Consider the following 14385-nt stretch of genomic DNA (forward strand, 5'->3'; position numbering starts at 1 on the left):
TAATCAAAAGGATAAACTTTTAGATTTCTTCAAAACAATCAAACTTTATTATTTAATTAGTGCAGTAATGGAGCTGGTTGGTAATCACCCCTGGAGGTGATCACTGAGAACTCAACCAGCTGGTTTGAGCCACAGTATTATTATAGCAAAGTCCATCCTCCTTCAGTCTACATGACAAACAACAGATGCATGGAATGGATCACAAGGTTAAAATTTGTGTGAAAGATACTTTTTGTTCACAGTAGACGGTATCTGCTGTAAAAACAGTTCTTATTGTGTAAAGACCAATGTCTGGCCCCCCAACTCCATACTGGAGCCATCTCCCCCTGGTACCCCAGTACAGAAACATTAACTCATGCTCTGGAATGCGGTATCACCCATCCTCAGTAGAACACACACAGATGAGCGTTCTAACAACCCCTTATTCTGTTGCATAAAACAACCATTTGATGCAATAACAGCATTATAACATAATTTTGTAATTTCCACAATCTACACTACCGGTAATACGTTTTAGAACACCTACTCATTCAAGGGTCTTTCTTTATTTGTACTATTTTCAACGTTGTAGAATAATAGTGAAGACATCCAAACTATGAAATAACACATATGGAATCATGTAGTAATGAAAAAAGTGTTCTATATTGTTATATATTATACATTATATTTTTATATTTGAGATTTGAGATTCTTCAAATAGCCACACTTTGCTTGATGACAGCTTTGCACACTCTTGGTATTCTCTCAACCAGCTTCATCTGGAATGCTTTTCCAACAGTCTTGAAGGAGTTCCCACATATGCTGAGCACTTGTTGGCTGCTTTTCCTTCACTCAGTGGTCCGACTCATCCCAAACCAGAGATCATCTGTCCACCCACACCGCGTCACACAAAGACATTGCGTTTGGAACCAAAAATCTCCAATTTGGACTCCAGACCAAAGGACACATTTCCATCGGTCTAATGTCCATTGCTCGTGTTTCTAGGCCCAAACAAGTCTCTTCTTCTTATTGGTGTCCTTTATTAGTGGTTTCTTTGCAGCAAATCAACCATGAAGGCCTGATTCACACAGTTTCCTCTGAACAGTTGACATTGAAATGTGTCTGTTACTTAAACTCAGTGAAGCATTTTTTTGGGCTGGTAACTCTAATGAACTTATCCTCTGCAGCAGAGGTAACTCTGTGTCTTCCATTCCTGAGGCAGTCCATATGAGAGGCAGTTTCATCATAACGCTTGACGTTTTTTGCGATGCACTTGAAAAAACGTTCAAAGTTATGTAAACTTTCCGTATTGACTGACCTTCATGTCTTAAAGTAATGATGGACTGTCGTTTCGCTTTGCTTATTTGAGCTGTTCTTGCCATAATATGGACTTGATCTTTTACCTAATAGGGATATCTTCTGTATACCATCCCTACCTTGTCACAACACAACTGATTGGCTCAAACGCATTAAGAAGGAAAGAAATTCCACAAATTAACTTTTAGTTGAAATGCATTCCAGGTGACTCCCTCATGAAACTGGGTGAGAGAATGCCAAGAGTGTGCAAAGCTGTCATAAAGGCAAAGGGTAGCTATTTGAAGAGTCTCAAATATAAAATAATGTTTTGATTTGTTTAACACTCCTGGTTACTACATGATTCCATATGTGTTTTTTCATAGTTTTTATGTCTTCACTATTATTCTACAACGTAGAAATAGTAAAAATAAAGAAAAACCCTTGAATGAGTAGGTGTTCTAAAACTTATGACCGGATTTGTATACAAATCTGATGTATCTTTGTGTGTATCTATATCTATGTAATCTATCTTTGTTTGTATTGTTTTTTTAAACTGGCAAATAAAATCAATCAATCAATTATCCATGGATTTATAACAATTATATGTGTTTAATCACTTATTTGTATTTATGTAGAGGTCATTCTCATTAAATATGCAAAAACATTTTGTCATGTGAATCTGTGCAAAGTATAATCTAAGAACACAGAACCAAATCTACCTAAAGCACTACTCTGCCATACTCTTCACACAAATCATAACATGTCTCCTTTCCACTTCATTTAAACTTGCCTTTTCTCTGAGAAGTTCATATCTTGACCTCTGACTTCACTGGAGGGCTCTACGCCAGGCTAGGGCTAATGTAGTAGTGTCTCATTTGAATCTTGATCTCCATCATTTCCATACTTACTGATGTCCTCCACCCTATCTGTTCCCCCAACTGGTCTTATCTCAACGTCCTGGATCTTATCAAACCAATTTGGTTCTACTTAAGCGACACAAGAAAATGGAACATCTTAAAATAGTTTTTTTGTTGGCAATACAATTCAATCAGGATAGACTCACAGAGAAAGGTTATCAATTTATGAAGATCTCAATCAGACCGGAGGCTACCTAACTGATTGTTTCTTTCTGTCTGACAAGTGCCATTCTCCTACTGCAGCTTGTGTCCCCACACTTGAGGATAATCTCCATTAATATCTTGTCTTCCTTGTCACAGTCTTGTTCTTTGTTAAAATACTTCCCTCTACCCTCTCAGTCTCTGCTACATTAGCAAATGTCACAATTAACGACTAATTGAGCAAATTGGGTTGTGTCTGCAATCAACAAACGGCGTATTATTTCCCAGTACACTGGGTCAACATGAAAATGAAAAAATATGTTTGTCACTATAGTGGTTTCCACTCCTCCAGATCCCCTGACCCCCAAATGGACTATTCCTGCCTTGATAGGTCACAAACAATTGCCCAATTGACTTTTCTCTCCAGTTAAGCTTGATGATAAGGAACCATGGCATTTACTGAGAACCATAATGCACTGCTCTTATCTCTGTATCTGCTGTACAGTAAACCTATGTCTGGATTTTATGGGAAACAATTCTAGATTGTTCATGTAGATTGGTCGTTTTTATTAATCCATAGGTTGGGAGTCACAAATTCCACTCTCAATCCTTCTCATGATGGACCTAGGCTTTATACCAGGTTAAAATGATACAAATGAGATGTATAAAAACCTAGGTCCATATTTTACACAGCATACTTGACCACAAAACTCCTCCTGACCATTCTTATAAGGATTAGGTGCATTTTACCAGCCTTGTATCTCGACTCCTACAGATGGAGAGAGAAGACCTGATAAAGGCTTTATGCCAAAACCCAGTGCTTTCCCAACATGTCTTTCTCTCTAGAGTAATGACCAGTTAAACCCTTTTTTTTAACCTAAACGTCTCTGCCGGTCTCTGTTGCAAAGTAGTGTCTGTTTCTCTCTACCTTTCCTCAGTTTGTCACTAGAACATGATCCAGATTCCAAGCTGAACTCCTCGGTGCCCAGTCATGATTCATCACTTCTTCTGCTTGTGTTTGAAGATTAGTCTGTAGCACAGATACATCCTCACTGGGCATCCAGGCAGCTTAGAGGCCAAAATCCATAATCCCTTCCCCTTCATGGGAATTGTCCATGCACTTTACTACACTGCAATACGGTCCCATTTTCAGCAGGCTTTCAAGTCCCAGCCACACACAACCAGTGATGTGTATGTTGTGTGTTTCACCAAGTGTTGATTTTGAGCGTTAGATTGAGATATTGTATTTTGGATCCCCTACTTATCAACAGTTAATGCTTGTCAGTTACTCTTTGAATAGATGTGACAAGCACTCTTAATGTTCAAACTACTCAAGAATATTTGCTTTTAATAGGTCGAATGACATTGAAATCAAGTCTTGTCATAGTTTCTCTGAATTTCACTGTACAACAAATAGCATAAGCCTTTGTCAGGGAAAGTAAAGCCCTATATGTTTATGCCAGTGCCTGGCTAGTTCCATCCCCACACTGTTTGGCATGCTATGTGGCACTGAGGGCAGAATTCCCGTCACTGTGTTGGCACAGAGTTTGACTCATTCAAGGTTGAGCCTTGATTTAATGGTGATGCATTTTTTTAAGTGCATCATCTCTCTCTCTCTGCGTAGCACCTAGTTCATCTCTGTCACAAACATTGCCTTTCCATCTCACCTTTAGCGGTGGAGGTAGGAGGAGTGGTTCTAGAGATATAAATCAATTGAAAACTAACCCCCAGCTCAAAAACATGCCAACCCTGATTGTTTCATTGCCAGAATATCCAAGGCGGGGTAGCAGCAGAGCAGGCCAAAGTAAACATGGAACTTTATACATCAACTGGTCATGAATCATAAATACTTTTATTTACATGTCTGGATATGTTTTTTTCAGTAAATGAAATGGGGCCAAACATATTCAGACAAGGGAGCTGGGTTCAGCCTCTTTTCCTCTCGCTGGCAATACATAACGGTAGCAGGGAAACACAGCTACATTGTCCCTGCTGATTGGAGGGCTTGATAACACAGATGATGGGTAGAGGAATGTGTGTGAGGCATGTAATCCCCTTAAGCCTCATGTAATTTGCAGAAGCCAATGGATCCTTGACGTAAAAACGTCAATACTTACTTAGGTGTCTGCTTTAGATCACCCAATTTCACAATTACCATTGATGCTACATCAGAACGATTCAGCCCTACTTAGCGTAATGTGGTAATATAATATTGTATACCCAGCTGTGTAACTATTACGCTAAATTGAAAACGCTTCCTCAAGTCACCTTTAGATAGCCCTCTATGGAACATTTGATTCCTGGCTTGATTCTCTTTATTCTATTGAAACAATAGGTTGAGTAATAGTTGACCTGCTCTGAGTTACAGTGAAAGCTGTTGGAAATACTGTATCCATACAGAGTTTGAAAAGTGTACCAGCTGACAACATGAACATGTAAAAAAAAATAGCTTCAGAAACTGTCTTAATGAATATAATGTGAGAATGTGTAGGTGTGGAAGCCTTCTGTTCCAGAGAGGAACACAGACAGATGTTCATATGGTGGGCCGATTGCACTCAAATGATGTCAAATATGAATTCTCTTCGTACCGTTGAACGTTGAATAGAATTATGTCCTTCTCCAAATGGCAACAATTTGCCTGGAACTGAGTGGCAAAAGTTTAGCATGTCAGATATTGCTGCACGAGCAGTTTGACAGGATTAATAGAGCGTAAACTTCATTTCATGTTGCCACAATTCATTCTATTCAGATGGGCTAAATAGTAGTGTTCATTTTGCAGCATATTTAGGTGCAAAGTGTTCATACCTAGTTCTGCCCAGGGGCATTAATCCAGAGTAATGAAACGATCCTATCCTCTGTGGCTTTTTAATCTATTCACTGGGAAAGTAATTGACAAGCCACAGTATGTGCATTAGGATAGCTCCATCACCAAAGGACAGCTGTCACTAAAGCAATTAAAATGACAGAGTTTAATTAATTCTCTCTAGTTTTACCTGATATGAGACGTTCACAATGAGTGAGCTTTCATTTCCAGGATCGTAATAGCGTTTGGACGAGAGCAATTCATTTGTAATTCAAAAACCACACGCCATTGTCTGCTAGAGCTTTAATTCGTCAGTATTTCACACAGAAATTAACACCACAGATTCAAAGCAAAACACCACATGAATTATGTAATAACATAAGATATGAAATGACAATAATGAATTATTCTGGAATTAGATGCTAATTGCACATACTCAAATAAGTCATTTGACATCCCATCTGATGATCTGTTTATGAGTGATGTGCTATTTGGTCACTAATATAGATGTCATATCAGATAAAGAGCTAGGCTAACCAAGTGTACCTAGCCCTACATACAGTACGTGAAGGACTGCAACAAGCATGATACTTAGCATGCTTTTAGCTTAGCTTCTTGAAAAAGGACCAAGACACAATTAATTACGGAGCCAACTACCTCCGACACCAGGAGAGCAGGATCCCAATAACTTTTTAATCCACCTAAATGTCAAGGCAACGTTTACAGGTCTCCTCCTCCTCCCAGTCTCCAATGGTTGCCAAAAGGCCAATGGTTAGTCATCTGTTTACTCCTGCAGCTGCTGGGTGTCGTTGGGAGTCTGAAGGAGAAATCCCCTGACTCTATCTGCCATTTGTGACAGTTCCCCAGACCACATTAATCAGGAAGTTCTCTGAGAGCAGGCGGAGACCAGAGGCTTGGCGTATGGCTATGGCCCAGAACAACTGCACCAACGGACTGGATCTGGGATGGGGGATAATTCACTCATTGAAAGCCTTGTGTTAATCATGCAGTAGTATATTATAGATGGAGGGTTTCATTCATAGAAATGGTACCAGATAGAGCTTAGACTCAGAAGCAAGTGCAACTATCGGACATGGCCCATCTAAAAGAGTGCAGTTGAATTCATATATGTATTTCAAAGAAATAATAATTAGCCATAAAAGAAGTTTAATGTATTACATAAAATGAAGACAAGTGTCCAGGTTGGCAACATATTTAACGGATCTTAGACAGAAAATGAAAGACCCACTCAAATAATATAATCTGAAACATTTGTCATCCAGTAGCCATGACAGATAACTGCTCTCAATCTACGAGTCAAATGTTAACGTTTATTTCTGTCAGCTTTGTTCATTCACATCATAAATCCCTGTTCACACTCTCTTATCAAATAGGCCCCTCTCTTCACAGGAAACAAACCCTATTTCTTATAAAGTACCTTGTCGAATCTTCCATTCCATGTTTCAGTTGTGTCAACATCAAACGAGTCTGTGTGCAAGTGTACAGTACTAAAGACCTTGTAATAGTTGACTAGTTAGATGTACAATGCAAACAGCATAAAAAATACGATACCTCAAGGTGCCTCAATCAACCTCCTAAAGGATTTCTATTCCCATTGTGTGTCAGTGTAATTCCCAGACATTATTCTCTCACACAGGGTTGACAATCACAGTGATGGTTCTCAGAGATGTTTCACAATCAGCTACAAGCATCACATTTGCATAATGAAAGCTCAACGGCCAAATCGAATATCCAGTATCATTGTCGTATGGTGTTATTACATCATCATCATCCAGAATTTGCGTTATTGATGTCAGAAGTGGTTGTTATCATGTGTGGAGAGATGCCCCTGTAGTTTAATACATGTCCTCTGGCAAGCAGCAGATTTTATGCTGTAACTTTCTTTGATTTCCTTGATTTAATGTTTTATAGCGAACAGAGTGGGGACTCTTTACTGTGTTTTTTCCCTCACGGGGCAAACATAAATGGTTCTTTTTTAAATATTGAAATACACTTAGATCCATAATGAATGAAAGTCCTCCGTTGATCTGATTTACTCTGCATCCAATTGTGTCGGACAGGATATAACTGAGGGCAAGAGATTGCTATCAACAGGGCATCAATGTCAGAGCTGAAAACCATTGCTAACATTTGTTTTCTTCGTTATCTACCAAAAACAATGTACACTGAGTATACAACACATTAAGAACAACTAGGTGAATCCAGGTGAACGCTATGATCCCTTATTGGTGGAATTGGTTAAATCCACTTCAATCAGTGTAGATGAAGGGAAGGAGACAGGTTAAATAAGGATTTTTAAGCCTTAAGACAATTAAGACATGGATTGTGTATGTGTGCCATTCAGAGGTGGCAGGCACACCTGTTTGTGTCAAGAACTGCAACACTGCTGGCTTTTTCATGCTCAACAGTTTCCTGTGTGTATCAACAATGGTCCACCATCCAAAGGACACCCAGCCAACTTGACACAATTATGGGAAGCATTGGAGTCAACATTGGCCAGCATACCTGTGGAACGGGTTGACACCTTGTGGAGTCCAGACCCTGAAGAATTGAGGCTGTTCTGAGCGCAAAAGGGGGCGCAAATCAATATTATGAAGGTGTTCCTAATGTTAGGTGTACTCAGTGTTAATGTAGCCTAGATTCTAGATGCCTGCTGTTTAGTGTGTGTTGTCCCCATGTTGATGTTTTAATAATTCACTGAGACTGAAAAAGAAACAATTCTGAAAGGATCTGTATTTCTGGCTGTCATTCAGATACAAACACGTAATGAAATAGATGGCACGTCTTAATGCGTTCTGACACTTTCCTTCGCAGTAAGTCGGCATCTACCTACTTCATTTCCGCTTTGTAATCACCAGCGACAAACAGAAATGGAGAGTGAGAGAGAAGGAAAATTCAAAATGCTATTCCATCAACACACAATTAGAAGATCGAAACGGTTTCTAATAGAATAAAGTGGGCTTCATCAGTTATTATTTACATAAATGACAAATCTTCAGAGAAGGCTCCGGCTGAGCACTTTCTTATAGCTACTGCAGAGGGTCAAAATACATGAGTAAAAAGTATGCCAAGCCAGGAAATGTTGCGTACTAATTGCTCTTACAATGGCCATAGGGAAGGTCTGCTCAGTGTTGCGATCTCACAAGCAGCAGGGATTCATTGGCTTTAATAATACGTTTTAACAGTTCCGTTCCGACAGTAAAGCATCCCCCTCTGTTCTATTGAGGGCCGTGCTAGCCTAGCTCAAATCAACTGACACCTCTCAGGAGCGAATGCCCTGTCTGTCTCTGTTCCTTTCCCTTAGCCGCTCAGCCAATCACCCGGTGGGGAGGTAGGGAGTATCGCTGTGGTAGTTGTAATCCGGACACACTTTCTGCACCAGCTTGTAGTCGGTGCTGTAGAAGGAGATGTAGATGCAGATGACTTTGAAGGGCTTGGAGCACAGCCAGGACACATGGCTCTGGGTCTGCTCCTGAGGGCAGCTCTGCGAGGGGTCGTGGGAACACAGCGACTTCCTGGTGCCCTTCTCCACCTTCTCGTACTCCACCCTGCAGTTGAACAGCTTGGTGTCTTTGGGCTCGAGGACCGTCGACTGCTGCAGCTGGAACTCCACGGCCTTGGTGGGCGGCACCAGCCCCACCGACACGTTGCCCTGGCCCGTAGCGTTGTGGCGGAAGTAGACGCTGAACGTGCCGTTGCCGTGGTCTACAATCTTCCCGGTGATCAGCAGGTTGAGCTTCACTGTCTTGATGTTGGAGTGGAAGTCGCCCCAGCCGAACATCTTCTTGAACTTTCCTGTCTTGACGATGGGTCTCCTCTTGGATCGGGAGCGGGGGTCATGAAGGCTAGAGGTGTTGTGGAGCCAGTCCCAGAGCTCCTGTTTAGAGTACGGTTCCAACTTGTCATAGTTCAGATCCAGGCCAGACAGATTCTTGTCATAAAAGGTCTGGGAGAGCAGATGACTGATGGATAAGTCCTTGCTGGTGTCTGTTGTCCAGAGGTCCTTAGCTCTTGACTTTGGTCTCTCTGACTTTAGAACGTCTGAACTTCCAGATGCAGATGAATGGGCACTTGTAACCTGTGGAAAACAAAGAGACATTGCAATCCTATTTCAATGATGAAACACAACAGGCACAAACCATTAAACAAATAAGCCTGATGTGGAGGATAAAAAGTGATATGTCCTTGATTATGCCATTGTTTTGTTTTATACCAATAGATCATACATGAACTGTCTGTCTGAAATGGCAATAAAGTCAGTTCCCATTTGAAATTCAGTGATGCTGAAGGTCGTGACTAATGGATATAGAAAGAATATGAGACAAATTCAGTGCATGACACAATTGCCTCATATGAACAGTGCCCTTTATCAAGAGTAAGGCCATTCCAATCCTGCCATACATATAGATGACTGAAGCGTTTATTCAGTAGCCTACAGACGTGACGCAACACCAGACTATTACCCGCTGAATGTACCCTGAACGGTTGATTGATGATTCCTTTACTCCGGCCCTCATAATAATACAGATGACAGGGCTAAGATTCCCACTGCACTTCATGAAGAATGGTGACAGTGATGGCCTAACCCCATCTGTGGAACGTGACAGCAGATCTATCTGGGCAAAGTCTTACATCTTGTACCTTTACCTCAGATCAATACTAAGAGAATAAGGTCTCTCTTTCAGAAAGTTCACTGGATGACATTGCGGTATGGTAGTCTGTATATTGCAACAGTTATAGTGTGAATGCATGTTGGATTTGGATGTAGCATACTTCATTTGAAAAAGATCATTTGTGGTGCTCAAGCCTAATTTCAATCTCATCTTTGTTTTGGACAAAATATGACTTCATACATTGAACATGAAAACTATGAAAAAAATAGTGCAAAACCTAATTATAATCTGCCATCTTGATTTAATTTGAAACTTTTCTTCAGTAATGTGAGTTATAAAGGGGACAGTTTACTCTACTCTGGTTAAATAATTTGTATTTTTTTGCACTTTGCACAATTATTTTGCACTAAGGAAATGTCGCTGCAATGTTCTTTAACTTATACATTTGCGTTCTCCATCTGAAAAGAAATAGGAAAGGTTGAGTGCTTCAGTTTCATTGAATAGGAAGTATGACCCATAATTCAAATAAGCCCCATTTATTTCCCAAGGCTTTCTCTTTCCTGATTCATTAGCAGTGGGGTCTCCAATGACCAAATGAAAAATAGCTTTCATAGAGCTGTAATTACCTGCGCTGCTAAATGACTGAAGCTCAATCTCAACGTATTCTACTACTTGGAAGGACAGACGTTATTTTCTCGCTCTCATTTAACCTTTATTGAACCAGGAGAAAGACTCAAGGTTAAAAACTTATTTTGCGAAGGCGACCTGGAAAATAAAACATTTAGTTTTCCCTTTAAGGATCTCACAACACATATCCCATTTAGTTGATTCAGACACGTTTCTCCTAAGCAATCATATGCACAATTACACTGTATAGGGTACATCTTAAAGTCACAACATTTTCTTGAGAGTTAGCTTGGTCCTTACTGTCTTGTCATGAGGGTTATTATACTGGGTTCAACACTGACATCCAATTAGCTTTCATCTGAAGCACCTGACAGCCTGTGCAAACTGTCATGGTCGGGATTAGAGGGCTCCATGTCACATTCACAGAGACCCCAATTCACGGATTATAAACAACCTGTAATCCACACGACAGAGATTAGGCAAATCGAGGCATTCCTGACTAAACCAACACTTACATCAAGGCAGCCTTGCCTGGGGAAACAGGGGAAAAAGGCCAAGCTTACCTCGCTCTGTTTGAGAGCATGTGAGACTGGAGAAGACAGAAAATTAAAAAATGTTTTGCTGGTGTTAAATGGAGGTGGAGAAACAGGTTGTCACCAACAGCTGTACTGGGGTGAATTTGAAAAATGTGAGGCATTGCTCATCAGCCAGTTCTAAATCTCACTTTTTGTCAATCTTACCTGTGGCCTTAAACAAACCAGAATTCTTGCACATGATTACACAAATGCTGGGATTATTTTATAATCTGTTTAACCCTGTTAAAACCTTATTGGAAATACCCTAGCGAGTCCTATTGTAAATACCCATAGACATAATGTGGTAAACACAGTAGATGGATGAACCTGAATGTTATCTCTTCCTGTTACTAAGGCATCCTTTCCCTAGAGAGAGGAAGATACAGTCTGGTACTGTACAGTAGCTTCCCTTAAGATAAGGACGATGTGCTATAGGTTAAAATCCCAATATAGCAACAATGTCTTGTTCTGATAAGACAACTTTGCTAGCTAAAAAACACCTAGGAGAGACTATTAAAAATGTGTGAGCTTTCATTCACTGAAATGGTACTGCAGCTGGAACTCTTAGGGGAGTTTCTGGGGAAGACTTGTCTCTTCTGACAGACTGTTACCATTTCAACAACTAAATTAAGTTAATTCTGGGTGCTGTGATTAGCTGACACATCATTAGCTGACAGCTGTCATTAGAGCTGGAATGGTTGGAACCAGCTATCTCTATTCTTATTCAATTCTTGTCGTCCATCTTGTTTAGGTAGTTGGAGTGGTTTGTTTACCATAACTTGGCTCAGGATTTTGTGTTCTAGTGAAACACAATTGCACCATGTTGATGAATCAATATACATCCAAGAATCATGGCCAATCCACCCATTCTATTTAGAATATAAAGGATCTTCACTGACATGACATACTCGAGGTCCCTTTCAACTCTCAGCTACCATATGTGCCTAAATGAATCTCAGAGAGCACCTTACAGCACTGGTCAATCAGAACCATTCAGAATCTGTGAGTCCGTAGGGACATGATTCCATCGTTCAGTGAGCAGAATGGAATTGGATCTAAGCGCAGTAAACTGTACACATCTCCAGGGATATGTTTTAGGGCAGATGTGGCCTACTCTTCTCCTGGAGAGCTACTCCCCGCAGGGTTTTGTTCTAGCCCTAATCTAACACTTGATTCTACTAATCAGTAGCTCTCCTGGGGGAGCTGGCCATCACTTTTTTAAGGGATCGTTTGATTGTACTGATATCCAAATTGATCTTGGATGGATCAGCTATAGCATTCTCAGAGATGAACAGAGATCAGCGTGAAATCACCAGAAAGCTCGGTCTCCATGTTACCCCAACTGTTACCTGAGGGGGTCAAAGATTATGGGCTTTAGAGTGAGGCATCTCAAGACATCTCAAATAGGTGTGAAATAGAATGGTAGACTATCAAACATAGCAAACATAGGGCGGTATTATCGCCATGAGGTCTGTAGAGGATCAAAACGGTCAGCAGTTGGACTGAGGGTGTGATCGTGGCAAAAAAAAAAAAAAAAAAAATGCCACTAGTTTCTCCAACTCACCCAGAGGATAAATACATAATCATTTTATTTCACACACGAGTTGGTTCAAAGGCATCCGAAATAAGTTTGCGAGGTTCCCATGGGTCTGTCAATCTGTCGAAGGAGCTCGAGGCTAGAGTTTAGGATGCGCCGAGCACAAAACAATTATGAGCACCCCATTAAAGCATGGCGAAGCAATTTGGAGGCGAAGCCTGGGAAAACATCCACATCAAGTGGTACAATTGAGAGTAAACACTTTCTATACATCCAACACTTCATGTTTACAGTAATATAGTATTAGTTTAATATAATTGCATCATAATCAACTGAATAGAAGTGTTCCTTTAAAAAAGAGAATGCTTCATTGGTTCAGGGGATAAAATGATTAGTGAGCCTAGTCAAGTGTGAAATTGAGTTAATCATTTTCAAGACTGCGAATTAAATTCGATAATGGGAGTTAAGTCGTAGAAACAATTTTTATTAATTGACTTATTTCAATCACTATGCAAATTAAGTGCTGATAACCCAGTGTAACTATTGAAGATTAGTCAACTTTGTGGGATTAAGTTAAAATAATGTGTAAGAGGCAATTTGGGCCTGTTTCTCTTGCTTGCCTGTTGACAGATTTACCACACGCAGGGTTACTATGTACCAGACGATTAACAAAATGGGGACGTCAGAAACTGTGGCATAACAATAAAGATATTATGTCAAGCTTATCAAAAGGTGAAAGGTCAAGCGCGAGTACTTTTCAACGGAATTGAGTGACTCAAATGGGAGATTAATCTGAGTTGATTGATTCAAATTAGATCTACAACCATCGCAATGGGAATGACAAAATGTTTCCCTCTGTACACAACACAATAACACATCTATTAAAACAATAGATGAGTCAAAGATGTAAAGGGAAATTTCACAGTTGTTCAACTTCATATTCATCATCTCCAGCACCATCCCAACATCAACATATGCGAAAATGGCGCATTTATATGTTTTGTAGTAAAAAAAGATAAAGGAAGATAAGTGTTTCCAATGACATCGTCGGTGTGCATCGTGTGATTTTAACCAATTGTTAGTATGCATTGCCTACTAATTGTCTACTAATTGGTTGACGATGTCATTGGAAACACTTTTCTTCCTCTATCTTCTTTACTACAAAACATAGAAACGCGCCATTTTCACATATGTTGATGTTGGGGTTTGCTGGAGATGATGAATATGAAGTTGAATTACGGTGACATTTCCCTTTAAAAGTAAAATCACAGACTGGTGCTCTCCAAGGTGCTGAAAAGTATACTCAAAATATGTATGCAGCATATACATTTACCAAACACTTGTGAGTCAAAAGATCTTTGGAAAAATGCTTTGGCACAGACAACATCTGTACATTTAGCTGGTAGCTTTGATCTCAAGATTTCAAAAGACGGAAAAATATATTTTTACTAGAGAATTTACAACAAAAGCTCAACTTACCATAGAAATGAGTGACAGGAGAACAATGCACCAACATGTGGACTTCATTCCTCTTGGTAGTCCTTCACTTTTCATGCCAACCTATACGCAAAACCCTTTCTTGAAAAAAAATGGAATTGACTAGGTAAAAATGCCACAACTAGAGACAAATGACAAAAGGAAACATGAAAAAGACCCTGGAGCAAATAGCAGGGATCAATCTTCAGATTGACTGAGGGCTGAAAATCAAATGCTCTGTCTATGTTTTGTCTATTGGAAGATATGAATGATACGTTCTTTGTGGTAGGATTAGTGGCGGTGTTGCGTGAATGGTAGTGCTTGTAGGTCTGATTGTCAGTGTGATGTGATGTTTTATAGAGCGAGAGAAAGAGAAGAGAGAAAGAGGCAAAGAGAGAGA

General features: G+C 40.0%; 1 protein-coding gene across 1 annotated transcript; it reads right to left on the bottom strand.

Annotated features, from left to right (window-relative positions):
* Positions 1 to 7610: 7610 nt before the first annotated feature.
* LOC110515870 (neurexophilin-1-like) lies at positions 7611 to 14385 on the bottom strand. The gene is made up of 2 exons (XM_021594587.2): positions 13989 to 14385; positions 7611 to 9235 (listed from the first exon to the last, which is right to left on the bottom strand). The coding sequence occupies exons 1-2, from the start codon at positions 14061 to 14063 to the stop codon at positions 8474 to 8476; spliced, it is 837 nt and encodes a 278-aa protein (XP_021450262.1). The 5' UTR covers positions 14064 to 14385; the 3' UTR covers positions 7611 to 8473.

Source organism: Oncorhynchus mykiss, chromosome 3 (assembly GCF_013265735.2).
Source record: "Oncorhynchus mykiss isolate Arlee chromosome 3, USDA_OmykA_1.1, whole genome shotgun sequence".
NCBI classification, from domain to species: domain Eukaryota; kingdom Metazoa; phylum Chordata; class Actinopteri; order Salmoniformes; family Salmonidae; genus Oncorhynchus; species Oncorhynchus mykiss.